At 39.9% G+C, this 27,410-nt stretch overlaps 2 protein-coding genes and 1 long non-coding RNA gene across 11 annotated transcripts in view; 1 reads left to right on the top strand and 2 right to left on the bottom strand.

Moving 5' to 3' along the window:
- LOC103419977 (histone deacetylase 19-like) overlaps positions 1–22,545 on the bottom strand; it is a 48,760-nt gene extending 26,215 nt beyond the window's left edge. For 2 of the 4 annotated variants that reach the window (XM_070821062.1, XM_070821064.1), the window contains exon 1: positions 22,211–22,349. The gene's annotated coding sequence lies outside the window, so the exon portion shown is untranslated. Of the gene's footprint in view, positions 1–20,937; positions 21,159–21,206; positions 21,423–22,210 lie in introns of those variants that run through there. The other 2 variants (XR_011580568.1, XR_011580567.1) reach the window with 2 other exon arrangements.
- LOC139195728 (uncharacterized) overlaps positions 1–27,120 on the bottom strand; it is a 58,740-nt gene extending 31,620 nt beyond the window's left edge. The window contains exon 1 of the long non-coding RNA XR_011580579.1: positions 26,972–27,120. This is a non-coding gene — a long non-coding RNA (uncharacterized lncRNA). The remainder of the gene's footprint in view (positions 1–26,971) is intronic.
- LOC103409227 (disease resistance protein RPV1-like) lies at positions 14,450–20,279 on the top strand. 6 transcript variants are annotated; one of them, XM_070821042.1, is made up of 6 exons: positions 14,450–14,915; positions 15,884–16,552; positions 16,694–17,798; positions 18,048–18,344; positions 18,442–19,693; positions 19,782–20,279. In XM_070821042.1, exons 2-6 carry the CDS (start codon positions 15,918–15,920, stop codon positions 19,901–19,903), a joined length of 3,411 nt encoding a protein of 1,136 aa, XP_070677143.1. In that variant the 5' UTR covers positions 14,450–14,915; positions 15,884–15,917; the 3' UTR covers positions 19,904–20,279. The 6 variants fall into 6 exon arrangements, with proteins under 6 accessions (XP_070677143.1, XP_070677139.1, XP_070677142.1 ...); XM_070821041.1 differs by having other exon boundaries at positions 14,486–14,915; positions 15,290–16,552; XM_070821039.1 differs by adding an exon at positions 15,290–15,310 and having other exon boundaries at positions 14,672–14,915; positions 18,442–20,279.
- Positions 27,121–27,410: the final 290 nt, after the last annotated feature.

The following is a 27,410-nucleotide window of genomic DNA, read 5'->3' as shown; positions in this document are numbered from 1 at the left end:
CAAACAAATTTATAAAAATGATGGCGAAATCTTTATATTTTCGGAGTGGTATTATCTACACACTATTTTTTATCTTTTACATGCATTTTTCAGTTTTTGACTGTCAAAACAAATAATTAAAAAAGATCAAAAGATATAAATTAACATACAGTATGTAAAGGGTAAAAAAATATGTGTGAATAACACTATCATATTCTCGACTATATATAATACATCAATATTGGTCTTTTCTGGCCCCATATTTCTTCACCTCTCATCTAGCGTGTTCCCATCTGCATTTATCATTGAGGTCTCCGCGCATTTATAGTCTTTTATCCCACAAGGAAGGCAAATCAAATGTGACAAATCAACTTACATGTAGAAAAATGATTGGATAAATGGGAAAAAACCTATGGTCTCTACAAAGCGTACACATATCCAAACTGTTCATGTTGTGACAAAGTATTGTTAGCCCACATCTTACGATATAACTGATATTTTATGGAAGGATTATATTATTAATAAACAAGGAAATGATTTCTGAACGTCTTTGTTCTTCTCGTACACAATCATGTTTATTTTTTATATTTAAAAAGAAGAATAAAGGATCATAAATTTTAAAGATTAGAAACAAACAAAGGTGCATAAACGAGAAAAATGGTTTCCCATAAAAAATACTTGTTTTATGATAGAACTGAATTGGTAATACTAAATAGCGGTGTGAGTATTAATGATTAAAAAATATGAGTGAAACAACAATATTACGTGACGGTGTGAGTGTTACACGGTAAAAAACAAAAGTTGTGATGAAAAGCAGCTTTCCAAGATCTCACCATATACATGTTTGATATGGTTTGGGAATTTGGGGGTCATACTTATTGAGCAATAACCTCAGGACAGTTAAATATCAGAGTGCGCAACGAACAAGATTACAAAATAAAAGAAATATTATTAAAGTAACGAGAATGCCGAAACGGCTACAAAACCCTAAGAGTCTACATTGTGACGAACTTGATTAAAAATATCAAATACAAAGAGGTCTTTATATAGAGAAAGATTAAAGCAAACCCTAGACTAAAACAAAAACTTAATGGACAAGTAACTAATCCTTGGCCCGCAAGATAACTAATAATAATCTAAATTCCAACACCCCCGTCAAACTCAATGCGAAACACAGACATGAGTTTGCCAACAAGTAGATGGACAAGACAAGACAAGGCGAACAAGCGAGCAAACAAACGAACGAACAAACAAGCATGCGAGCAACAAACAACCTTTCTTTCTGGGCAGACAATGCAAAATCAAACTGGAGGTCTGTGGCGCATTGGTGTCGCGGCGGTGCGAACAAATTGCGACAAGAGAGTGGTTATAAGGCAGCGGGTGTGTGGTGCGAAATAGAAACAGATGCAGGTGAACTTGATCCGAGTGGTTCTTGGATCTGGGTTTCGTTAGGGACGGATATAGACCGCGGGGATGGTGCAGAGGGTGCGCAGTGCAGGTTCTGGACGGAACTGATCAGGTGGGCTTGGTCGGCGGGGTGGTGCGGGTCTGAACGCAGCAGCAGTAGGTTGAGTAGATGGTGGCGCGGTGTTTCAAGCAGGCGAGACTTGGTGGTGCGGCGACGATGCAGCATCAATGGAATCCATGGAGATGGAACTGGGTGCAGGTTGGTGGCCAATCTGGATCTGGCATGATGCAGTGACTGATGCAGATTCGTGGTGGTCTTGTGCAGATTGCGGGTAAGAAACAGCGGCAATGATCCACGGCAGAGACGGACAAATTGATACTGAATAGAAGCAAATTAAATCCCAAAGGCTCTGATACCAAGTTGAATATCAACGAACAAGATTACAAAATAAAATGAATATTATTAAACTAATGAGAATGCCGAAACAGCTACATAACCCTAAGGGTGCGTTTGTTGCACTGGACTATCTCGGATTGGACTAACTTCAGGGACTAAGCTGGACTGGCTTCGCTTAGACTAAGTAGGACTAAAAATAGTGAAGTGTTTGGTATGACGCCGGACTAATAGGCCAGAAATGAAAAAATATTAAATTTTATATTATAAAATGTTATTTTGTAGTTATTTTAAATTTAAAAAACCTAATTAAATTGCTTCTCTATTCTCTATCCAAGAAGGACCCAAATGCTTCGTCTACCAATTCAATTGCCAACAATTTTTTTTTAATTTCCTATCGCAGCAACTCACCAACACCAACAATAAAGAAATACCCAGATGTTCTATCCCAATTCAATTGTTTATCTATTAAAGCGATTCAATTGCTTCCTTACCGCAGCAACTCACTAGTCTGCGACAACAGATTTTCGAAGACCCAATCGACCCAAAAATAACCAGACCCAAAAGAGAGAGACCCAGAAATACCCAGTTTTGTAAGCTGCCACACACCCAGCACCATCAACAACGCTTCCCAGAAGAAAAAAATGGCGTTGTAACCGCCGTTTCCCACCGGCGGAGGAAAGGCTGCACCGCAAGAGTGGTGGGAATCAATTTTGGGGGCTGCAGAGGAATGGCTGCATCACATGGATTTGTGACGAGAGAGAGAGAAACGCATGCGGAGAAAGGGTGGGCTGAGGTCGTCGGTTCGTTTCTTTGTTAGTCCTGCTTAATACCAAGTGAAACGGTGGGACTAGTTATTGAGGTTTAGTGAAGCGAGGCGAGTCCCATTAACTCTAATCCAAGACCATGCCAAACGTGGGACTATAGTCCTAGTTAAGCCAATCACTGTTACTTTCTTCTAAGGAGGTGTAACAAACACACCCTAAAAGGCTACATTGTGACTAACTTGATTAAAAATATCAAATACAAAGAGGTCTTTATATAGAGAAAGACAAAAGCAAACCCTAGACAAAAACAAAAACTTAATGGGCAAGTAACTAATCCTTGGCCCGTAAGATACAACAACAACAACAACAACAACAACAACAAAGCCTTTTCCCACTAAGTGGGGTCGGCTATATGAATCCTAGAACGTCATTGCGCTCAGTTTTGTGTCATGTCCTCCGTTAGATCCAAGTACTCTAAGTCTTTTCTTAGAGTATCTTCCAAAGTTTTCCTAGGTCTTCCTCTACCCCTTCGGCCCTGAGCCTCTGTCCCGTAGTCACATCTTCGAACCGGAGCGTCATTAGGCCTTCTTTGCACATGTCCAAATCACCGGAACCGATTTTCTCTTATCTTTCCTTCAATTTCGGCTACTCCTACTTTACCTCGGATATCCTCATTCCCAATCTTATCCTTTCTCGTGTGCCCACACATCCCACGAAGCATCCTCATCTCCGCTACACCCATTTTGTGTACGTGTTGATGATGCACCGCCCAACATTTTGTGCCATACAACATCGCTGGCCTTATTGCCGTCCTATAAAATTTTCCCTTGAGCTTCAGTGGCCTACGACTGTCACACAACACGCCGGATGCACTCTTACACTTCATCCATCCAGCTTGTATTCTATGGTTGAGATATCCATCTAATTCTCCGTTCTCTTGCAAGATATATCCTAGGTAGCGAAAACGCTTCTTCGCTAGATTGCTCCGGTCATTAGTGTGGATAAGTATATAAATGGATAGAGATAGGAAAGTAAACACAAGATGTACGTGGTTCACCCAGATTGGCTACGTCCACGGAATAGATGAGTTCTCATTCATTGTGAAGGGTTTACACAAGTACATAGGTTCAAGCTCTCCTTTAGTAAGTACAAGTGAATGATTTAGTACAAATGACATTAGGAAATATTGTGGGAGAATGATCTCGTAATCACGAAACTTCTAAGTATTGGAGTGTGGTATCGTCTTGACTTGCCTTATCTATCTCATAGGTAGATGTGGCATCTTCTCTGGAAGTACTTTTCCTCCATCCAAGGGTGGTATCTTTAACGGGTGGAGATGCACAAGGTAATGTATCAATTTCACTTGAAGCTTACTTGTAGTTTCAGGCTTGGTCAAGCGCGATACAAACCATGTAGTAGGAGTCCCCCAAGTCGCCGAGCTAAGGGATCTGCTGAAAGAGTTGACAGACAAGGTAAGCAATCAGAGCTCCGACTGATTGTTCACATTCTCCCTATCTTGCAGGCAGCATGAAGGATAAAGGGAAGAAAAATGGGAAGATATGATATGGGATACTTTTGCTTTTGAAAAGTAACTTTCCACAGGCTTATTCTTGAACTGAGCTGGAGGGTTTTCTGGTTTCCTCCAGAGTATAAGGCCGACTGAAGAATTTGAGGGTCAAAACAAGTCCATCAAATCTAGAGTACGTTCGACCCTGCTGATATGGGATACTTTTGCTTTTGACAGAGTAGTGGATGTATCGGCACGTGTGCTGTTACGCTTGTCTCCACATGCTTCCTTGTATCATTCTCACTTACCCTATCTGTTCCTCAGGCAGATGCGGTATCTTCCCTGGAAGCATAAGATGTTGAAGATGAATACTCGAGAGCAATGCCAGGTAAGTAATCAGGTAAGGGGTTCCAGGCAGTCAGTTCCTGGCTGGAAGCTTGATTCCAAGTGCTGACTTATTGCTCTCTTTCTTCTTGTATTGCAGGTAAAAACAAGGCCAAAGGAAAAGACAGGGAAAAAGCATGATATGGGATACTCTTGCTTTTAACCCTGATGATATGAGATATTCTTGCTCTAGTATAGCTTGTTTGCAGAGATATTATCGGGGGGAAAGAAAGCTGAATATTTCGAAAGGCTTCGTTGGGAGTGCCCTCTCGGATATGAGGAAGGGTTGAGCATTTTTGCAGGTCTGCCTGTTCGTTGGGGATGGAGGTCGACATATATAGGAGTTTCCCTAACAACAAGTAGTAATGCTATTCCTTTACCCTGCTTGGTCGTAGCACGGTAGTGGGAGCTGTCAGCTTCACATGTTTTAACTCTGTCAGAGCACTTTGAAAAAGTGGTCTGTGGTATCTGGAAAGCTGATGTTGCGTGTGAAGATTACAGACAAGCTTTATCCAAGGATCCGACTCTTAAAGTTGGGAAAATGGTGCCTTTTCGGTTTTCGAACAAGCAATCCTATCGGGGATCTGGCTCTCGAGATTCGGAGAACGATGCCTCTTCGATTTTTGAGAAAGCAATCATGCTGGGGGTCTGGCTCTCGAGATTCGGAGAGCGGTGTCTCTTCGATTTTTGAGAAAGTAATCATGTTGGGAGTCTGGCTCTCGAGATTCGGAGGGCGGTGCCTTTTCGATTTTGGAGCAAGCAATCTTGTTGAGAGTGTTTTCTCGAATGTGAGTAAAGGATGGGCATGTTTGCTAGTCTACCTTGCCACGAAGCACAGAGGTTGACACACAGGGACTTTCCAATTATCCAGCAATGGTACTGTTCCTTTACCCTCTCTTCGATTTTGAGAAAGTAGTCATGTTGGGAGTCTGGCTCTCGAGATTCGGAGGACGGTGCCTCTTCGATTTTGGAGCAAGCAATCTTGTTGAGAGTGTTTTCTCGAATGTGAGTAAAGGTTGGGCATGTTGCTAGTCTACCTTGCCACGAAGCACAGAGGTTGACACACAGGGACTTTCCAATTATCCAGCAGTGGTACTGTTCTTTTACCCTTGTGGGTAATAATATGGGAGCTAGACCTTCAAAATTTATGTGTCTAAACTTTGTTAGTGTTGTTTCTTTGCTATTCTTTTACCCTTCTTGGTCAGAGCGATGACACATAGGGACTTTCCAATTATCCAGCAGTGGTACTGTTCCTTTACCCTTGTGGGTAATAATATGGTAGCTAGACCTTCAAAATTTATGTGTCTAAACTTTGTTAGTGCTGTTTCTTTACTATTCTTTTACCCTTCTTGGTCAGAGCGATGTAGTGGGAGCTACAAGCTTCACGTGTCTCAACTTTGGCAAAGTTATCTGTGGTACCCATGAGCTACTGTTGCGTGTGGGAAGTGGGTGATTGAACAGTAAGATTCATGTGCTTTCTACTTCACCAGAAGTCTTCGACAGAATGCCCATAATTTCGGCAAAGCTGAGTGTGCGTGTGATAGATGCTGAAAAGGCTGGAAAAGTAGGTGCTTCTTCGATTTCTGAGATCAGCCCTCGTGGTCTCTGAGTAGCCCAGCTTTTGAGAAAGGCTTGTTTGCAGGGAGTTTGGCTCTCGAGATTCGGAGGACGGTGCCTCTTCGATTTTGGAGCAAGCAATCTTGTTGAGAGTGTTTTCTCGAATGTGAGTAAAGGTTGGGCATGTTGCTAGTCTACCTTGCCACGAAGCACAGAGGTTGACACACAGGGACTTTCCAATTATCCAGCAGTGGTACTGTTCCTTTACCCTTGTGGGTAATAATATGGTAGCTAGACCTTCAAAATTTATGTGTCTAAACTTTGTTAGTGTTGTTTCTTTGCTATTCTTTTACCCTTCTTGGTCAGAGCGATGACACACAGGGACTTTCCAATTATCCAGCAGTGGTACTGTTCCTTTACCCTTGTGGGTAATAATATGGTAGCTAGACCTTCAAAATTTATGTGTCTAAACTTTGTTAGTGCTGTTTCTTTACTATTCTTTTACCCTTCTTGGTCAGAGCGATGTAGTGGGAGCTACAAGCTTCACGTGTCTCAACTTTGGCAAAGTTATCTGTGGTACCCATGAGCTACTGTTGCGTGTGGGAAGTGGGTGATTGAACAGTAAGATTCATGTGCTTTTTACTTCACCAGAAGTCTTCGACAGAATGCCCATAATTTCGGCAAAGCTGAGTGTGCGTGTGATAGATGCTGACAAGGCTGGAAAAGTAGGTGCTTCTTCGATTTCTGAGATCGGCCCTCGTGGTCTCTGAGTAGCCCAGCTTTTGAGAAAGGCTTGTTTGCAGGGAGTTTGGCTCTCGAGATTCGGAGGACGATGCCTCTTCGATTTTGGAGCAAGCAATCTTGTTGGGAGTGTTTTCTCGAATGTGAGTAAAGGTTGGGCATGTTGCTAGTCTACCTTGCCACGAAGCACAGAGGTTGACACACAGGGACTTTCCAATTATCCAGCAGTGATATTGTTCCTTTACCCTTGTGGGTAATAATATGGTAGCTAGACCTTCAAAATTTATGTGTTTAAACTTTGTTAGTGTTGTTTCTTTGCTATTCTTTTACCCTTCTTGGTCAGAGCGATGTAGTGGGAGCTGCAAGCTTCACGTGTCTCAACTTTGGCAGAGAACTTTGGCAAAGTTATCTGTGGTACCCATGAGCTACTGTTGCGTGTGGGAAGTGGGTGATTGAACAGTAAGATTCAAGTGCTTTCTACTTCACCAGAAGTCTTCGACAGAATGCCCATAATTTCCGCAAAGCTGAGTATGCATGTGACAGGTGCTGACAAGGCTGGAAAAGTAGGTGCCTCTTCGATTTCTGAGATCGGCCCTCGTGGTCTCTGAGCAGCCCAGCTTTTGAGAAAGCAAGCGCCTCTTCGATTTCTGAGATTGGCCTTCGTGGTCTTTGAGCAACCCAGCTTTTGAGAAAACATTTGAACAGCCCAGCTTTTGAGAAAGCAAACGCCTCTTCGATTTCTGAGATCGACCCTCGTGGTCTCTGAGCAGCCCCGCTTTTGAGAAAGCAAACGCCTCTTCGATTTCTGAGCAAGCGCCTCTTCGATTTCTGAAGCTCCGTCGAGTGCAGATTTTTATAGGGGCTGGCATTAAGTTCCAAAGCACACTTGAATCTCCACCAGTAGAAGCTCTATTCTTGCACTTCTAAGATCTTGATTTGTCCGACCTCTTCTCTCTTCAACACCTTTGAAAATGTCTGGCCCCTCCGACCGTCGTTTTGACTTGAACCTTGTTGAAGAGGCAGCCCCGCCTTCTCCAGACAACATATGGCGTCCATCCTTCGTCTCTCCTACTGGTCCTCTTACCGTTGGGGATTCCGTGATGAAGAATGATATGACCGTTGCGGTGGTAGTCAGGAAACTTCTCACTCCCAAAGATAACAGACTACTTTCCAAACGGTGTGATGAGTTAGCTGTTAAGGATTCTCTGGCTCTCAGTGTTCAGTGTGCAGGTTCTGTGTCGAATATGGCCCAACGCCTATTTGCTCGAACCCGCCAAGTTGAATCATTGGCGGCTGAAGTGATGAGTCTCAAACAGGAGATTAGAGGGCTCAAGCATAAGAATAAACAGTTGCACCGGCTCGCACATGACTATGCTACAAACATGAAGAGGAAGCTTGACCAGATGAAGGAATCTGATGGTCAGGTTTTACTTGATCATCAGAAATTTGTGGGTTTGTTCCAAAGGCATTTATTGCCTTCGTCTTCTGGGGCTGTACCGCGTAATGAAGCTCCAAATGATCAACCTCTGATGCCTCCTCCTTCTAGGGTTCTGTCCAGTACTGAGGCTCCGAATGATCCCCCTCCGGTGCCTTCTATTTCTGGGGCTTTACCGACTGCTGAGACTTCTCCTAAGCAACCTTTGTGAAGGCTCCCTCTTGTTTGTTTATTTTGACTCATGTATATGTACATATTTGTAACTTATCGGGGATATCAATAAATAAGCTTTCCTTCATTTCAACGTATTGTGTTAAATACACCAAAACCTTCTTCGCTAAGTTCTTTGAATTTTCTTTTGTTGAAACTTGTATGTTGAAGCTTTGTGAGTAGAGCATGTAGGTTGAGGTAGTGTTCCCTTAATTTCCCGAGTGAGGAAAACTTCTCGGTTGGAGACTTGGAAAATCCAAGTCACTGAGTGGGATTGACTATATGAATCTTAGAACGCCATTGTGCTCGGTCTTGTGTCATGTCCTTCGTTAGATCCAAGTACTCTAAGTCTTTTCTTAAAGTCTCTTCCAAAGTTTTCCTAGGTCTTCCTCTACCCCTTCGGCCCTGAACTTCTGTCCCATAGTCGCATCTTCTAATCGGAGCGTCAGTAGGCCTTCTTTGCACATGTCCAAACCACCGTAACCGATTTCTCTCATCTTTCCTTCAATTTCGGCTACTCCTACTTTACCCCGAATATCCTCATTCCTAATCTTATCCTTTCTCGTGTGCCCACACATCCAACGAAGCATCCTCATCTCCGCTACACCCATTTTGTGTGCGTGTTGATGCTTCACCGCCCAACATTCTGTGCCATACAACATCGCCGGCCTTATTGCCGTCCTATAAAATTTTCCCTTGAGCTTCAGTGGCATACGGCGGTCACACAACACGCCGGATGCACTATTCCACTTCATCCATCCAGCTTGTATTCTATGGTTGAGATCTCCATCTAATTCTCATTTCTTTTGCAAGATAGATCCTAGGTAACGAAAACGGTCGCTCTTTGGTATTTCTTGATCTCTCATCCTCACCCCTAACTCGTTTTGGCCTCCATTTGCACTGAACTTGCACTCCATATATTCTGTCTTTGATCGGCTTAGGCGAAGACCTTTAGATTCCAACACTTCTCTCCAAAGGTTAAGCTTTGCATTTACCCCTTCCTGAGTTTCATCTATCAACACTATATCGTCTGCGAAAAGCATACACCAAGGAATATCATCTTGAATATGTCCTGTTAACTCATCCATTACCAACGCGAAAAGGTAAGGACTTAAGGATGAGCCTTGATGTAATCCTACAGTTATGGGAAAGTTTTCGGTTTGTCCTTCATGAGTTCTTACGGCAGTCTTTGCTCATTCATACATATCCTTTATAGCTTGGATATATGCTACTCGTACTCCTTTCTTTTCTAAAATCCTCTAAAGAATGTCTCTTGGGACCCTATCATACGCTTTTTCCAAATCTATAAAGACCATGTGTAAATCCTTTTTCCCATCTCTATATCTTTCCATTAATCTTCGTAGGAGATAGATTGCCTCCATGGTTGAGCGCCCTGGCATGAACCTGAATTGGTTGTCCGAAACCCGTGTCTCTTGCCTCAATCTATGCTCAACGACTCTCTCCCAGAGCTTCATTGTATGACTCATTAGCTTAATACCCCTATAGTTCATGCAATTTTGTACGTCGCTCTTATTCTTGTAGATAGGCACCAAAGTGCTCGTTCGCCACTCATTTGGCATCTTCTTCGTTTTCAAAATCCTATTGAAAAGGTCAGTGAGCCATGTTATACCTGTCTCTCCCAAAACTTTCCACACTTCGATTGGTATATCGTCTGGGCCTACTGTTTTTCTATGCTTCATCTTCTTCAAAGCTACAACCACTTCTTCCTTTCGGATTCGACGATAAAATGAGTAGTTTCTACACTCTTCTAAGTTACTCAACTCCCTTAAAGAAGCACTCCTTTCATGTCCTTCATTGAAAAGATTATGAAAATAACCTCTCCATCTGTCTTTAACCGCGTTCTCTGTAGCAAGAACCTTTCCATCCTCATCCTTGATGTACCTCACTTGGTTTAGGTCCCTTGTCTTCTTTTCCCTTGCTTTAGCTAGTTTATAAATATCCAACTCTTCTTCTTTGGTATCTAGTCGTTTATACATATCATCGTAAGCCGCTAACTTAGCTTCTCTCACAGCTTTCTTCGCCTCTTGCTTCGCTTTTCTATACCTTTCACCATTTTCATCGGTCCTATCCTTGTATAAGGCTTTACAACATTCCTTCTTAGCCTTCACCTTTGTTTGTACCTCCTCATTCCACCACCAAGATTCCTTTTGGTGTGGGGCAAAGCCCTTGGACTCTCCTAATACCTCTTTTGCTACTTTTCGGATACAACTAGCCATGGAATCCCACATTTGGCTAGCTTCCCCCTCTCTATCCCACACACACTGGGTGATTACTCTCTCTTTGAAAATGGCTTGTTTTTCTTCTTTTAGATTCCACCATCTAGTCCTTGGGCACTTCCAAGTCTTGTTCTTTTGTTTCACTATTTTGATATGTACATCCATCACCAACAAGCGATGTTGATTAGCCATGCTCACTCTTGGTATAACTCTGCAATCCTTACAAGTTATACGATCCCCTTTCCTCATTAGAAGAAAATCCATTTATGTTTTTGACGACCCACTCTTGTAGGTGATCACATGTTCTTCTCTCTTCTTAAAGAAGGTGTTGGCTAAGAAAAGATCATATGCCATTGCAAAATCCAAGATAGCTTCCCCATCCTCGTTTCTCTCCCCAAAACCATGGCCACCATGAAAACCTCCATAGTTGCCTGTCTCCCTGCCCATGTGTCCATTTAAATCTCCTTCTATAAATAACTTTTCCGTCTGAGCAATTCCTTGCACCAAGTCTCCAAGGTCTTCCCAAAATTTCTCCTTCGAACTCGTATCCAACCCTACTTGAGGTGCGTACGCACTAATCACATTGATAAGTTCTTGTCCTATTACAATTTTGATTGCCATGATTCTATCTCCTACCCTTTTGACATCTACAACATCTTGTGTCAAGGTCTTGTCCACGATGATGCCAACACCGTTTCTCGTTCTATTTGTGCCCGAATACCAAAGTTTAAACCCTGAGTTTTCTAGATCATTTGCCTTACGACCAACCCACTTAGTTTCTTGTAGGCACATAATATTTATCCTTCTCCTCACCATAACTTCCACTACTTCCATAGATTTTCCCGTTAAGGTTCCTATATTCCACGTTCCTAAACGCATTTTGCTCTCTTGAACTCTACCCTTCTGTCCTAGCTTCTTCACCCTCCCCCGTCTAATAGGATCAAAGTACTTCTTTTGTGTGTCCCGTGTAAAGTTGATAGGAGCTCCCAAACAACTTTGAGTGGAGTCGTTCGAAAAGAAGTTTCTATGGCCCCCTTGCTCATTTAACACTGCATCCGGATGCCGATGGAGATACGGCGACCCTTCCTCTCTATCTCTTTTCCTATCTTTGCAGCAATGCACCAGCCCCATATATAGAAAAAAAAAACCTACCACAAGTACAAACCTTTTTAGTTTTTACACTATATCTGATACCGTACGGTAGAGACGATCGCAGAGGAACAGATTATGTAATTCATCAGGACTGGTGGTTCTTATGAAATCTGCCATTTTTGTCGATTTGTTGGAACTGGGCATGGCTGCCTTCGTTGCTGTCAAAGCTCAGTGAAACTTTCTATTCTGAGACATGAAACTTGATTTTCGAGCAGGTCCTTCCATGCAAAGTTTCCTTTTTCAGTTAATTTCTTTGCCTGCTAATCTCAAGTACTTTGAATTATGGTAATTGATGAATGATGAGTGATGTTTGATTGTTTTCCACTGCACTCTACCCTTGAAAAATAGCAAATTCTTGATGAACTTTAGGTGCGGAGTACTTTTCTGAAGTAGGAACAGTTTGACGCTGTTTGTGAGAAACGAGTTTATAGATTACGTTCTTAGCTTGAGCAACATATGTAACTTAACATTCTATTTGTTAATATTTTTTTTTATTGGTTTGTGAATTTTGTAATTTTGAGTTAAGCGATATGTTTTAATGATTACATTTACAAATTTGGTGTGGACCATTCTCCAACAAACTGCAGTTTTTCGAGACCACGAACCGCGAAGAGGTTGAAGATATGTTCAACATCCAAAGAGAATAAATAATAAGAATTCAAAGAATACCAATTAGCTAGCTAGTTGTGGAGGAAAGATAATTCATATGATTGAAGTAATTCACACTCACAGATGATGAAGGAATACAAATATAAATCTACATCCAACTGTCTGAAAAACTCATCCAAGTACCCCTCATATATATAACCTGGAAATTCAATCTTGCCCACCAGGCTTGAATCTATCCATGAACTTGTAATACAAATTATACGGACGTGATTGCCACGTTTTGGACCGTACATATCGTCATATATAAAACCTAGAAACCAAAATCGTGAAAAATAAATAAGAAAAAAGGTGTAATAGTAGTAGTCCGTTGAATTGAATTGGCACCAATCCATGAAGCAGCTTTGATTTATGTACATGGGCAACTCCTTTTGGCACTAGAGTTGATCATAAAGCTCGATCTGAACATATCTTCAACCTCTTCGCGGTTCGTGATCTCGAAGAACTGCAGTTTCCTCTTGCATCGAATCATTTAGGGTATTTACGGAAGTGTAGATTTGTAGCGGGTTGGACTTGTAAGTTTGGCCCGTGAACAATAGTTTTGGATGATTTTTTATTAAACTTTGAGCCTTGTTGGTTAAATAACATTTTGGGATGGTTTTTGGTTAAATATTTGTTGACCCAAGCTCTTTTCATTAAAGCTCCCAAATCTTTATGTTGGTTAATGTTATTTAATGTTGTTTCATATTGTTTAATGTTATTTCATGTTACTTAATTTAATTTAATGTTGTATAATGACTTAGGAAGTTATAGGAAAAAAATAGATTTAAAAATTTTGTAAAAAAAAAAAAACTGATTTTTTTTTTCAAAAATAACGGCTAGCTGACGTAGTTGAAATTTGGCCTACCATTCATGCCGGATATAACCGACAGGAATAAATACAATGTTGTCGGTTATATCCGATGGGAATGCTCAAAATTCTGGCCCGGCCCGGGGCTAGCTGGTTGACTCATTTGGGTCAGCTGGTTGGCCCTTTGGCCATTTTTTATCCAGTGAGGCCCACAAGCCATTTGGCCTAGCCCTCGATTGGAGATGATTTTCGGGCTATTTTCGACCCTCTGGCCCTCTGAACTCTTCGATTGGAGATGGTCTAACTGCGTTTGTCATTTTCTTTTGTGGCCTCGAGATATCTTCCTCCTCAATTACCAACCGTTAGACAATCCAACGGTCCGGTGCATTAATATCTCCCCTCTATACAATACCTTTTCCATTAAATACTATTCTTCTAGGAAAATACTATTTTCCATGGATTTTTCAAAGAACAAGACTTCGTTGCTAAAAGATCAGCAGCTGCTGCTGATAACTAATCACGCGCGGACACGTGTTCAAATTTAATTTTTTTTAATCAAAATTTAGACATGTGTCTGCGTGTGATAGGCCATCAGCAGCTAAGTTGTTTCCTTTTCCAGAGGCATGTGTCTGCATCCTTGACAAGGCTTTACCCAAATGCTACACGGTTGTAAAGCAAAAAAATTAAATTCCAGCGACTATTTGTCCAAAAAAATATAAAAAATTCCAGTGACTAAACCAATATGAATAAATACATAATCTTCCAAGAAACGTGCATGTATAAAACAACTGCAGAATAATTATAGACAGATATGCATAATTATAGACAGATATCCTGCGTGTGAGGTAATTTGGTTAAAATTCAAAGTTTTGAAGTATTTTTCATTAGTGTTTTTTTTAACTATTAAGATTTAGTTAGTTTGATTTGACTATAATATGGTAGAGAGATTGATAGTTGTAACGATTGTGGAATATCTTATGGTGAAATCAAACAAAATGAGTCTGTGACTCTAAAGATTTTTCATTAGTGAACAACTATATTCTCAGCCCTCTATGATTTTGTAGTGTGGAATTCACATATTTTCTTTTGTAAATTATAGAAATGTCCTCAATTGAAACCTTGAAAATTGTTTGGAAATTTCTTGAAAGGAATTGGTGACATACTAATCAAGGAAAATTCAAAGCCGCGTGCGCAAAGCGCGTAAAGGGAGGCCCCATCCCATGTGCCTCTTTGTATGCTTTAGTAACTGGTCATCTCTTGCTCATGGCTTTTCCAGAAGAGCCTTTGGAACTTTGTGCATCTAGTTAAAAGCCAATTCAAGAAAAATCTGAACTAGTCACCCTCTCCGGCTCTTTTCTGTTTCATTAGATCCTCCTTAATTCTGAATTACTCTCTCTCTCGCTTTATTGTATCCTCCTTAATTTTGAACCAGTCTGTCTTTCTCGCTATACACAATTAATCTCTCTGCAACTACTAGTCCTGGATCTGAAAACTAGAGGTTATGGATATGCCTTCTTCTTCTTCTTCTTCTTCTTCGTCGTCGTCGTCATCCGCTGCCGCTCCTGCAGATGATACAAAAAAGTAATTGTTTTGGATATATTATTTTGAAGGTGAAGTTTTCTTATTTTGAAGGTGGAGAAAACAAACAAGCCATTGTCAAATTGGTAACCAAGCCATTGTCTTTCTGAGGTTAGTCAGTGTTTAATGTTTATTGATACTGTTTAAGGCTCTTTCTATATTTTTTGTCATTTCTTTTTAATTAATAAGTTTAGTTGTTATGTTATGCTGGCATTTCATTTGCTAATTAATTTTTGTTATGTCTGCTGTTAATTTCTTCGCTGGTGACCTGTCACCGGATGTCACTTTGTTTTGTTCGCATCTTGATCAATTGTCTTCCTTTACATGCTGTGATGACATTGTTCATATTAAGACTGCAAATATATGAATATCTTTCTTTAAATTATAGGATTTTTTTAATAAAATATGTGCGTATCATGTGCCCCATTTTCCACCATCTTTCATATCTCACTCGTTGATTTTCGAGCCTTTGAAACTTTGTGCAGGTAGCCAAAAGCCAATTCAAGGTAATATATATTGCTACCGCCTCTTCTTCCAAATGGACATGTAGTCATTATACATGCATTTTGTAACATATTTAGGAAACTGTGAAAGCAAAGTATAATTGTTAGGACAATATTTGTGTAGTCACTTCTTAATTTTGTCCAATGATAAATTAACACGTTTTATTCTTGTATAATATAATGTATATGTCAATAATTTTTCTTGGGCTATTAAAAAAAAAAAAAAACACGTGTCAATTGGGTGAGTACATAAAATACTCACTAGTGAGTACTTCAGTATTATTCAAATTGTTTTTGTATGACACATCAGTTCAGTTAATTGCATCCGCTATGTTTCTTCCATGAACATGAATTACATCTGAGGACAGAGTCTGAGGTCTAATTCCCCTCCACCAATATTGTTTGTATAAAAACCATACAAACCATTTCGACAAATATTTTTTGCCCTCCATGAAGCGTTTGTAACTTTGTGAAAGCGTTGGTTAGTTTAGCCTTATCAATTATCAAATATTTTTTAAGTATGTGAAAGTGACTAATCCTTGTCTCTCCATATTTTCAATTTTTGTCCTCCTGAAGCGTTTGTAACTTTGTGCACCTACCTAATAGAGAGATGGAGTTGATTGCCTTCATTCAAGCTTTCAACATCATCGTCATCGCCATCGGGACTCTGTTCTATATGTGCTGCAGATCATTTTCTTCTTCGTCTCCTGCAGCTGATTCTGATGTAGCTGATTCTGCTGCTGATTCTACTGCTGTTAAGGATGATGATGACGCTGATAACCCCCCACGTCGAGAAAAGTATGATGTGTTTATCAGTTTCAGAGGTGGGGACACCCGCCTTGGTATTACCAGCCATCTTCATGCTGCCTTACTTCAGAAGAAATTTGAAACCTACATCGATAATAGACTTCAGAGAGGAGAAGAAATCGGACCTGCCCTTCTAGAAGCAATTGAGAAATCCACCATTTCGGTGATCATTTTCTCACAAAACTATGCTTCTTCCACATGGTGTTTGGATGAGCTTGTGCATATACTAAAATGCAACAACAGAGAAGGCCGGATGGTTATACCCGTATTCTACGACATCGATCCATCTGATGTACGAAAACAACACGGGAGTTATGCAGATGCATTTGCTCAACTTGAAAAACGATTCGCTAACAGTATCGACAAGGTGCACAAGTGGAGGGATGCTTTGACGACTGCAGCCAATCTATCTGGGTTTGATCATTCAAACAAATCCGGGTAACTAACTCATCCTTTAACTTGTCTAAAGTTATAAATTTTCTGTAAACTTGTGACAGTTTGATTTGTGCTAAGATTTGTTCAAGCATATTTAGGACTAACTATTGCTTTTTTCTACATAATCATACATATATATGCCAGGACGGAGGCAGATCTAGTAAAGAATGTTGTCCATTGTATTTGCACCAAATTGATTGGTGAATCATCATGTAATTTAGAGGGCCTGTTTGGAATTGAAAGCCGCATCAAGCAAATTGAAAAGCTATTGGGCATTCATTCACAAGACGCTTGCATCACTGTAGGTATTTGGGGAATGGGTGGTGTTGGCAAGACCACCCTTGCTGAAACTCTGTTTCGCAAACTCTCTTCTAAATTCGATGCTTCTTGTTTTCTTAAGAATGTTAGGGAGAACTCAGAAAAACCAGATGGACTAGATCACTTGGTAAAAACACTTTTTAAGGAGATATTAAAGGAAGAAGTTTCTTTGCCCGTAGAATCAACTTTTCAAGAAAGGCTCAGGCGTACAAAGGTCCTCATTGTTCTTGATGATGTGAGTGATTCTATGCAATTGGAACGTTTAGCTGGCAGTCCTCTCCGGTTTGGCACCGGAAGTAGAATCATTATCACAACTAGAGATAGGGGCAAACTTGGGCAAACTGTTCAAGAGGATAATATCTACAAGGTTGACGGATTACAACCGGATGACGCTCTTCAGCTCTTCTGTTCACGTGCTTTCAAGAATAACAGTACTCGTAGAACAGATTATAAGGAGTCGGCAGAAAAGGTTGTGCATTATGCCAGAGGCGTTCCTTTAGCTCTTACAGTTTTGGGGTCCTTGTTCTTCAATTGCAAGAGCAAAGAAGATTGGGAGGATGAATTCAACAAATTGAAACGATTTCCCAATGTAGATATTCAGAAAGTGTTGAGAATAAGTTACGATAGATTGGGAGAAAATGAGAAGGAGATATTGCTGGATATAGCATGTTTTCATAAAGGGAAGTCTGTGGTTAAGGTGAAACAAATGTTAGATGTTCGTGGATTCTTTGCGACATCTGGAATTAGAATTCTCATTGAGATGTCTCTCATATCAATTGATTCAAAATGGGGAAAGGAAATCATAGAGATGCACGATTTGCTACAAGAAATGGGAAGGAAAATTGTTCAAGAACAAGATATTAAAGATCCCGGTAAACGGAGTAGGTTGTTCAATGATGAGGATGTCTATCGTGTATTGAGAAGTAACACGGTAAGAGCCAAATGCATTCAATATTTTTCTTTTCTTTTTTTTTTTAGAAAATAAAAATTACAAACTTGAGATGATAACAGAACAAAGTAAAACTAATTTATAATAAATAAGTGAGATTGTTAAAAGATGAATTTGATCGAATATTTATTGTGTTAGGAAGTGTTTGGAATATGAACAAATGTTTGTTTATTTAAAAAGTAGAGGAGGATACAATTATGTTGGATATTTAAACTTTCTTCTTATTCTCAGGAAACTCCAAATGTTGAAGCCATACAGGTTAATTGGTATAATCTTCAAAAGCGACCATTAAATTGTGCAGACTTCAAAAAGATGTCTGACCTAAGATTGCTAATTGTTCACTCGCGGGATTCTCTAGTGCTTCCCGATGTCAAATTCAACACTTCTCTGGAGCTTCCCGATTCTCTTCGTTATCTTGAGTGGTGCTATTGTCCATTGGAATCTTTGCCGTCAACTTTTTCTGCAGAAAATCTAGTTGAGCTTCATATGCCAAATGGCAAAGTTAAGAAGCTTTGGAAAGAAGAGCAGGTATATTATATTATATTATATGCCTATTTTAATTCTTGTATAAAATCAAGTGTAGAAATTATATTAATTCTTTATATTTCTATTTCATTTGTTGCAGATACTTGTCAACTTACAAGTGATTGATCTGTGGGGCTGTTCAAATCTAACTGAAGTTCCAAATCTCTCTGGGAGTCCAAAAATTGTGGACATAAATCTTGGGAACTGTCGAAGTTTGGTTGAAATTCCTTCATATTTTCAACATCTTGACAAGCTTACTCGTCTTGATCTTAAAGACTGCAGCAGTCTCAAGTATCTTCCAGAAATGCCAGGAAATATTCAATACTTGAATTTAGAATGCAGTGGTATAAAGGAGTTGCCTGAATCAGTTTGGTCTAACGAAAATATTTCTTACTTGAATTTAAGGCAATGCAAAGACCTTAAGAAACTTCCAAGTAGCTGGTGTAAGTTGAAAAATCTCGAGAAACTCGATCTCTATTCGTGCTATAACGTTGAAAACCTCCCAGAGATTTGGGAGCCAATGGAACAGTTGAAGTCCTTAAGTTTAAGGGGAACAGCAGTTACAGAGCTATCCTCATCAATCTGTAAGTTGAAATATCTTGAGAGTCTTGATCTCACCAGGTGCTCTAGATTTTCCAAATTCCCTGAAATCTTCAAGCCAATGGAACATTTGGTGTATCTTAGTTTGGAATTCACAGGTGTCGAAATGCTTCCTTCGTCTATTGGAAATCTAAATAGGCTTCAAGATTTAAACCTTAGTCGCTGCATGCAACTTAAGGATGTCCCAACAAGTATCTACAGTTTAACCAATCTTAAACGTCTCGACTTTAAATTTTGTCGGAGACTTGAAAAATTGCCTTTCAGCCCTGTCAGTTTTCTCTCTTTAGAAGAACTAGAACTCAGCTACAGCGGTATATACCTAATACCAGTAGGCATCAAAAAGGCTTCTCGATTGTCTATACTCGGCTTAGAAGGCTGCGAGCGGCTTGTATCTATACCAGAGCTCCCAGTGCTATGTAATGTTAAAGCTGAAGCCTGCGCGTCTCTGAAGATAGTGTCAAGTTCAAGGACAGCACTCACACAAGGTTGGGATAAACCTCATTATTGTTTCAGAGTTTTTCGTAATTGCCCAAAATTGGATAATAATTCAAGGAGCAACATAATGGATGAAGCACAGATTACAATTATGCGAATGGCAACTGTTGCGCCATTAGAGGACTATTGGTTGCCTTGTAATCCCTGGCCTCAGATTAACATTGCATGTCCAGGAAAAGAAATTCCAAATTGGTTCAGCTATCAAAATGAGGGATCTTCGGTAGACATCGAGCTTTGTCCAGATTGGTTTCGAACAGGTTTATTTGGTTTCGCTCTCTCTGTTGTTGTTTCACCGTGCCAGGATTACTTCATAAGGTTAAGAGCTAATTTCATTGTCAAATTCAGGGGTGAAAGCCATGAACTGTTCAATTCTCAGTACATTATCCCATGCAATAGCTACAACTACGACTGTGACGGTCAACAGCACGTGCTTGTGTGGAATGAGGCCTTTAGAAGTGAAGAGGTAGGAAAAAACTGCTCCCCTGATGTTTACAAACTTGCCAAAGAGGCCTCTGTTGTCTTCTACCCGCAGGATTTTGCTTCCCATATGAAGGTGGAAAGCTGTGGTATATGCCCATTGTATGCCGAAGATGCTGAGAAATTCAAATTTGGTCACGTGTTCATGTCGAGGGGACCAAAAGTAGAAGAAACAAGACAAGATGTTGATTCCAAAGGTGGTGGATCATGAGATGAACCTCAAGTTAGTGGATCAAGTGATGAGTCTGAAGCAAATGAAAGTGATTAGGAAAAACTTTTTAAGGCAAATTTGTACTTTGATAGCTCGCTTGTCTGACCAAGAATTAAGACATTAATTATACATTATAAAGCACTAGTTATGGACAAGCGTATAATGGCCTATTTGTTATCCTTAAAACTTGATTTACCTTTATATCACAAACAGACATTAATTAACACACCATGCCAGGGCAAAGTAAAAATCTCACAACCAAGCGCGATAGTTTGAACATTCAACGACAAAAATATGCGATTGTTCAATGGCTGAACTGCAATGAGCAAAAAATATGAATGGCCCCATTGGACTAACAACGGCAAAACTCAGTGTTCTTGTTTGCACCAAACAAAGATCAGCGAAACAAATTTTATTAGAGAGGGTAAAAAATTACAGCAAATTAAGGCTGAAAAAAGAAAGGCACAGCCCCAGTTTAATAATACAATCATCGAATTTGTAACAACGATAAAATTATAGGGCTCTTTGCTTCAATAGGACTGAACATTCCAAAATTAAGGAGAAAAATTATACGTCGCGCTACAAGCTAAAGGAAGAAAAGAATGAAGAAAAAGCGAGATGCATACACAAAGAAATGAAATACAAAAGATACATTACAAGTTCGATGGCTGAACTGCATTTTGAACCGGAAATATTCAATTTTCTCTCTAGCATCCAAGATTTCTTTCCCCAAGTCTCTGGGATATTTGTTACGATTTGACACTTATCAGGAAGTAACATGCACACATAACTTTGCTGCTCAAGATGAGAAAATTGGGGAAACATTAAAGTTCTAAGTACCTTTTTATCAGCTTCAGTTGCTTCTTTGAACTGAGTTCAGTGAGTTAACCTCCTCTGTACTCAGTTGATCTACAAGATTGATCTACAAGATGTTTCTCCAATTCTGGTACTCTGGGTTTCCGCTAATTGGAGCAACTGTCTTCGGTGCCATGTGCCGAGCACCAAGACCAGGCATCAGTTGCTGTTGTTGAAGCCTTTTAAAGTGAAAAATAAGAAACTATTCTCTATCAAAGAAAGACATGTTTCAAAATATAAAAGTGATTTGTTTTATGGATGAATACAAGAAGCAGGTCTCCAGGCTACATTGCCAGCATTGGAGTAATTATTTGCAGGTTGAAAAATATTGGATAAATCAAACATAACATTGCTTGGTAGCACTGCTGGAAGAGGGCGTCCCTCCCTAAACCGCTCCATCAAAGATAATGTGGCATGATGGGTAGTCACTCTATCAATCTAGACTCACATTTAGACATGACTCAATTTAATAGCATATATTTATGGATGTTCATATGTCAATTGGCCAGCAAAAGATTACTCCCAATCACAAATTAAATTTTATATGTACAAAATATCTATGGCATATGTAAGTTTTTACATCAAAATACGAACACATCATGCAAAGAATGAACACCCATCAGCACAGCATCTCGCAGAAAAATGTGCTTGATTGAGCCTGTTATGTTCAGCAATTCAAGCTAATGAGAAAGGGCATTCATATAATCAATATTTAACATAATATTCCCCTGGTTTTCATTTTATACGGAAACTCCTTCAGCAAAACAAGTATACAACTTCAAGAACCTATTTGTCGATATGATCCTGACCCAAGAACATTTCCCCTGTACGCGACAATCCTAACTACTCCATAGTCATCTTATGCTGCCGGTTTTCACTACTGCACAATTCTAATGTAATAAACAATCCTCGACCAATCCTTGGGTCATATAACACATTTCTAAAGTCTGCTTACCACCTCACTAACTGTAGTATAAATTCTTCATCTACTTATTTTCTACCATTTGAAAATCAATTCCACATTTATACTAACACGAAATAAAAAATCTCAGCTTAGATAAGAGAATTAAGACATCCCGAGCTCACATTTACCACTTCAAAATTAGACTAAAAATTCAAAATCAATCTGATTCGGAACACAAATATAATCATACACACACATCCAATTATACATATATACACAAGCATATGCATATACATATATATATATAGAGAGAGAGAGAGAGAGTACCTGCGCAAGGACCTGTTTGGGTGACGAGAGCCCTGGAAGAAAGCGACGGCTTCATTGCCACTAATCCGGCCATCGCGGTCCAAATCGGCCCGTCGGAAATACCCATCGAAGAGATCCACATTCGCCGATTGGTTCTGCGGCGATGCCATCGCCACCGTCAGATTGCGATTCGCGGAAGATCAGACCACGGAATCAATCAAGAGCGCCGCGCCCTCAGGCGACAGTACGCGTAAGGAGCGCCGGGAAGAAATACAATTTAGAAATCAGAGTTGGTTATTTTTCAAAATTGCCACTGGTCCTAATGAGTCCGGCGGCCCATTAGGTACTACCACAACAAATACAATTTGGGTAAATTACACTTTTATATTTTGGGTTTGGGGTCTATTTCAATTCCTTACAACATCTTCAAAACATTTCATTTTCATATTTTAAGTACTATTTTATTTCAAAATAATACATCCGTTACATTTTACATCCATTAATCCGTTAAATGCTGACGTGGCTGCCAAATGTCTACCACGTGGCAAATTTTTTTTTTTTAAAACCTGAATTTTCTCCCAAAAAAAAAAAGAAGGGTAAATTACACTTTCATACCTCAGGTTTGAGTCTATTTCAATTCCTTACAATATCTTCAAAACATTTCACTTTCATACCTTAAATGCTATTTTATTTCAAAATAATACCTCTGTTAGATCCGTTAAGTGCTGACGTGGCTGCCAAATGTGTGCCACGTGACAATTTTTAAAAAAAAAAAAAAACCTGAATTTAAAAAAAAAAAAAAAAAAGCTAGCACTGATCCCCGCACCCCCACCCTTGCATACAAACCCACATACCCCCGCCCCCAACAAACCCCGAAGCCTTCCCCTTCCCCCCCCCCCCCCCCCGCCCCTGCACCGCAAGCAACCTAGAAACATCCACCCCCGCAACCCCTCCCCACCCCTCTTCTCCCTCCCAAGCATCCCAACCACCTCCCTCTCATCCACTCTCTTCACCTCCCCTCCCATCCAAAAACCCATCCCACCCTCACCTCCCCCACAACCCCCCACCCCACCCCCACCTTCCCCGACCTTCTCTTATTTGCAACCCCACCCATCCTTAACAAACCTAACTCCATTCAGACCACCACCAACCAAGCACCAAAAAATTTCAAAATTTGAATACATACCTCGTTATTGGAGCCGACCGATGAGCCCACTCGACGATGCTTTGGGGAGCACTGGTTCCAGGTATTTTTTTTTTTGGGGGGGGAGTTGGTTTTTTAGGTTTTTTTGGGAGTGGATGTTTCTGGGTTTGCTTGCGGCGCCGGGGGGGGGGGAGGTGGTGGTGGTATGTGGGTTTGTATGCGGGGATCAATGCTGTTTTTTTTTTTAATTTCAGGTTTTTTTTTTTAAAAAAAAAAAATTTGCCATGTGGTACAAATGTGGCAGCCACGTCAACACTTAACGGATCAATTGATGGAAAATGTAACGGATGTATTATTTTGAAATAAAATAGTACTATGAAAGTGAAATGTTTTGAAGATGTTGTAAGGAATTGAAATAGACCCCAAACCTGAGGTATGAAAGTGTAATTTACCCTCTTTTTTTTTGTGTGAGAACATTCAGGTTTAAAAAAAAAATTAAAAATTATTTTTTTTGCCATGTGGCAGCCATGTCAGCACTTAATAGATCAATGGATGGAAAATGTAACAGAGGTATTATTTTGAAATAAAATAGTACTTAAGGTATGAAAGTGAAATGTTTTGAAGATGTTGTAAGGAATTGAAATAGACCTCAAACCTGAGGTGGTAAAGTGTAATTTACCCATACAATTTAGAAATCAGAGTTGGTTTGCAAGTTTATGTTTTCGATTTTTCAACTTAATGCGAGATTCAGAAGGAAGCTACAATTTAATGCGAGATTGAAAAGGTGCACGTATAGAAAAGTGTAAATTAATGCGAGATTGAGAAGGAAACTATAATTTAGAAATCAGAGTCATTTGTTTGTCGGATATTTGACATGTTATATTGTGAGACTATAAATCGCAGATGTACATTTAGACATCGTTTTGTAAATCCGTCTAAAGAAGAAACCTAATTGATAATCTATACACACCCATATAGATTAACTACTCTTATCATGGCCAACAAGCAGCTCATGTCCACAACGGTGTTATGTTCACATTTCGTCGGTTTCACTTCATCTTTTTCTTTAAGGAGGCGATCAATTATTAGCATTCTAAATATGATTATAAACCCTTCAAATAACTTCATTAGTTGGTACAATTAAGGCATTTTGATTGATCCCTTTTGTGATCACCTCATTTTCACCATTTAATTAGTCCCTGAAACTTCTTGCATTACATGATGTGCATGGAAATGTCTATTAAATAAAACATTGGGGATCTTTGAAGTAGTGCTATGTTTCAGATCAAAATTAAAGAACCGGCCTAATAATTGATGTAATTAGTAAACATTGACACATAATGTAATACATTCTTTATTGGAGCTACAACCTTGTCTAGTTTCCATTTTTTGTAAGTGTATATGTTAGTTTGGCGTATGTTGTCGGCCACTCTAGATTGAAGTGGGCAACTTCGTTGTGGGAGCTTCTTTTGTTCTCAGTTGTAGCAAAAATGTCTCAATCGCTGAGACGAATTTCTCGAATTTTATCAAGTACATGTCAATTTATGTGCTCCTAATTATTTTTTAGGGTAAAGTACAAAAAACTACCTCAACTATTAGTCTCATGACACTTTCATACCTCATCTTTTAAAATTGACAATGTCATACCTCATCTTTAGAATTTGGTCAATTTTATACCTTCCGTTAGCATGACCGTTAATTTGTCAGTTAAATGCTGACGTGCCTTGATCCAAACCCCACTTTCTATTAAAAATTAAGAAAATATTAAAAAAAATCATTTAATATATTTTAAATATTAAAATAACAAAGAAAAGTGAAAAAAAAATTTCAAAACCCAATTCGTCCCCACCCCACCCCCTCTCTCTCCTCCCCATCTTCTTCCCCTGCTCTGCCCAGAAACGAAACGAACAAAAAAAAATCAATTCGTCCCCACCACACCCCCTCTCTCTCCTCCCCCATATTCTTCCATCTTCTTCCCCTGCAGCCCAGAAACGAAACGAAAAAAAAAAAAATTCAAAACCCAATTCGTCCCCACCCCACCCCACCCCCTCTCTCTCTTCCCCCATCTTCTTCCCCTGCTGCCCAGAAACGAAACGATAAAAAAAAAAATCAAAACCCAATTCGTCCCCACCCCACCCCCTCTCTCTCCTCCCCCATCTTCTTCCCCTGCTTTGCCCAGAAACGAAATGAACAAAAAAAAAAAAAAAATTCAAAACCCAATTCGTCCCCACCCCACCCCAACCCCTCTCTCTCCTCCCCCATCTTCTTCCCCTGCTGCCCAGAAACGAAACGAAAAAAAAAAAAAAAACTAAAAATCAAAACCCAGTTCGTCCCCACCCGAGACTTGGGCTCGCACACCCATGGCTCGCCGGACCTGGGTTGGGTGTCCTCTGGGTGCCTCGGAGCTTCACGGAGACGAAAGGAGAAAGGGTTGACGCCAATGATGGTTTTGGTACCGTCGTCAGTGGGTGTGGGTGTGTAAATGGGTGCGTGAGTGTAGATCTGGGAGAGAGGTATAATCTGTGCGAGAGATGGGGAGAAAGAGTGAGTGAGCTGAGAGAGATGGAGATGTTGGCATGGGTGGGGAAGGGTGGGGGGTTGCACGGAGGGGGAACGGGAAGGGGTTGGGGTGGGGGGGGGAGATGAGAATGGGTTATGGGATGCAGAGAAGAGAGAAAGGCGACAGAAAAGGGGAGAGAGAGAAAAGAGAGAGAGATATTTAATATAAAAATAAAAAAGAGAGGAGAGAGAGAGAGATTTAATATATATTTTTTAATTTTTGAATATTTAATTATTAAAAATGTATTTTATTATTTTTTAATCCAATTGGATTAGTGAGTGGGACACGTGTCGGGCCATGTCAGCATTTAACAGAGAAATTAATAGAAAAACTGACGGAGGTCCGACATTGACACAAATTCGTAAGATAAGGTATGACATTGTCAATTTTAAAAGATGAGGTATGAAAGTGTCGTGACACCAATAGTTGAGGTAGTTTTTTGTACTTTACCCTATTTTTTAGTATGAATAGTTGCACCTTCTTAATTGCAAATGTTAAGAACAGTTGCTCATGTGTGCGTAAACTGTAAGTTATGAATACAAACATAGCTTGGATTCTAATTGGATATTTGGTGTTACAATATAAATAATAAAGTTGAGCATTTTTCAGTATATCAAAAACACGATCTGATACACCAAATATTTTTTTCCAATCATGGACTATATTTACTATTACAAGATAACTCTTGATTTGGTTAATATGAAAGGAAAAGGAAATTAGGGTATATTAATTTATATTAATATGAATTTTACTTAATTATTTTGTCAGACATTTATCCATTAGTTGGTCGTGATTGGACTGAACAGTTGGCTCAACTGGTGTAGCAGCTAATGGGAGGCATGACCTGCATACGGCGCTTCCCCAATGCCCAAAGATTTTTCAATATGACTGTCATTACATCACGTATCATTATAAAAATGATGGAATATATATATATATATATATATAAAACAGTTAATAACTTTAAAAAATAAAAAATTTCACCACTTATATAAAAACAGCTGATGTACACCGTATTTCCGTTGCAATAAAAAATTTCTCCACTTCCACCGCCATTTATGTCCCTTGGCCTCTTCACCTCCTCCGTCTTCATCACCGCCGGGAAAAACCCTCCTCCTATTCTCTCCCACATCAAACACCCAAACCAGAACAATCAACACCAAAAATGCAAGTGCTGGGTACAAGAAGAAGGGGAAGATGAAGATGGCAGAGATCTGACTCTCAGACCTCCTTTTTCCCTCCCTTAAAACCAACAAACCCAGCAACAAAAACAACAAAACGATGACGATGACAAAGCAGAAGAACAAGAAGATGGGGGAAGATGAAAACAGAGTACAAGGCCATGTCCGAGGGAACTGGACGATAGTGCTGTCGTCGAGCTTGGTGGATCTACTCACCGGAATCGGCGTCATCCTCTTCAACTACTTTGTATGTTTGATTTTTACCCATTACTCAATTGTGTTCGGGCAGGAATTTCACTGGGAAAGGTCCCCTCGAGCACACAGCTCCCCGAGGAG

Source organism: Malus domestica, chromosome 05, assembly GCF_042453785.1.
Source record: "Malus domestica chromosome 05, GDT2T_hap1".
NCBI classification, from domain to species: Eukaryota; Viridiplantae; Streptophyta; class Magnoliopsida; order Rosales; family Rosaceae; genus Malus; species Malus domestica.
This window is presented reverse-complemented; position numbering and strand designations above follow the sequence as displayed.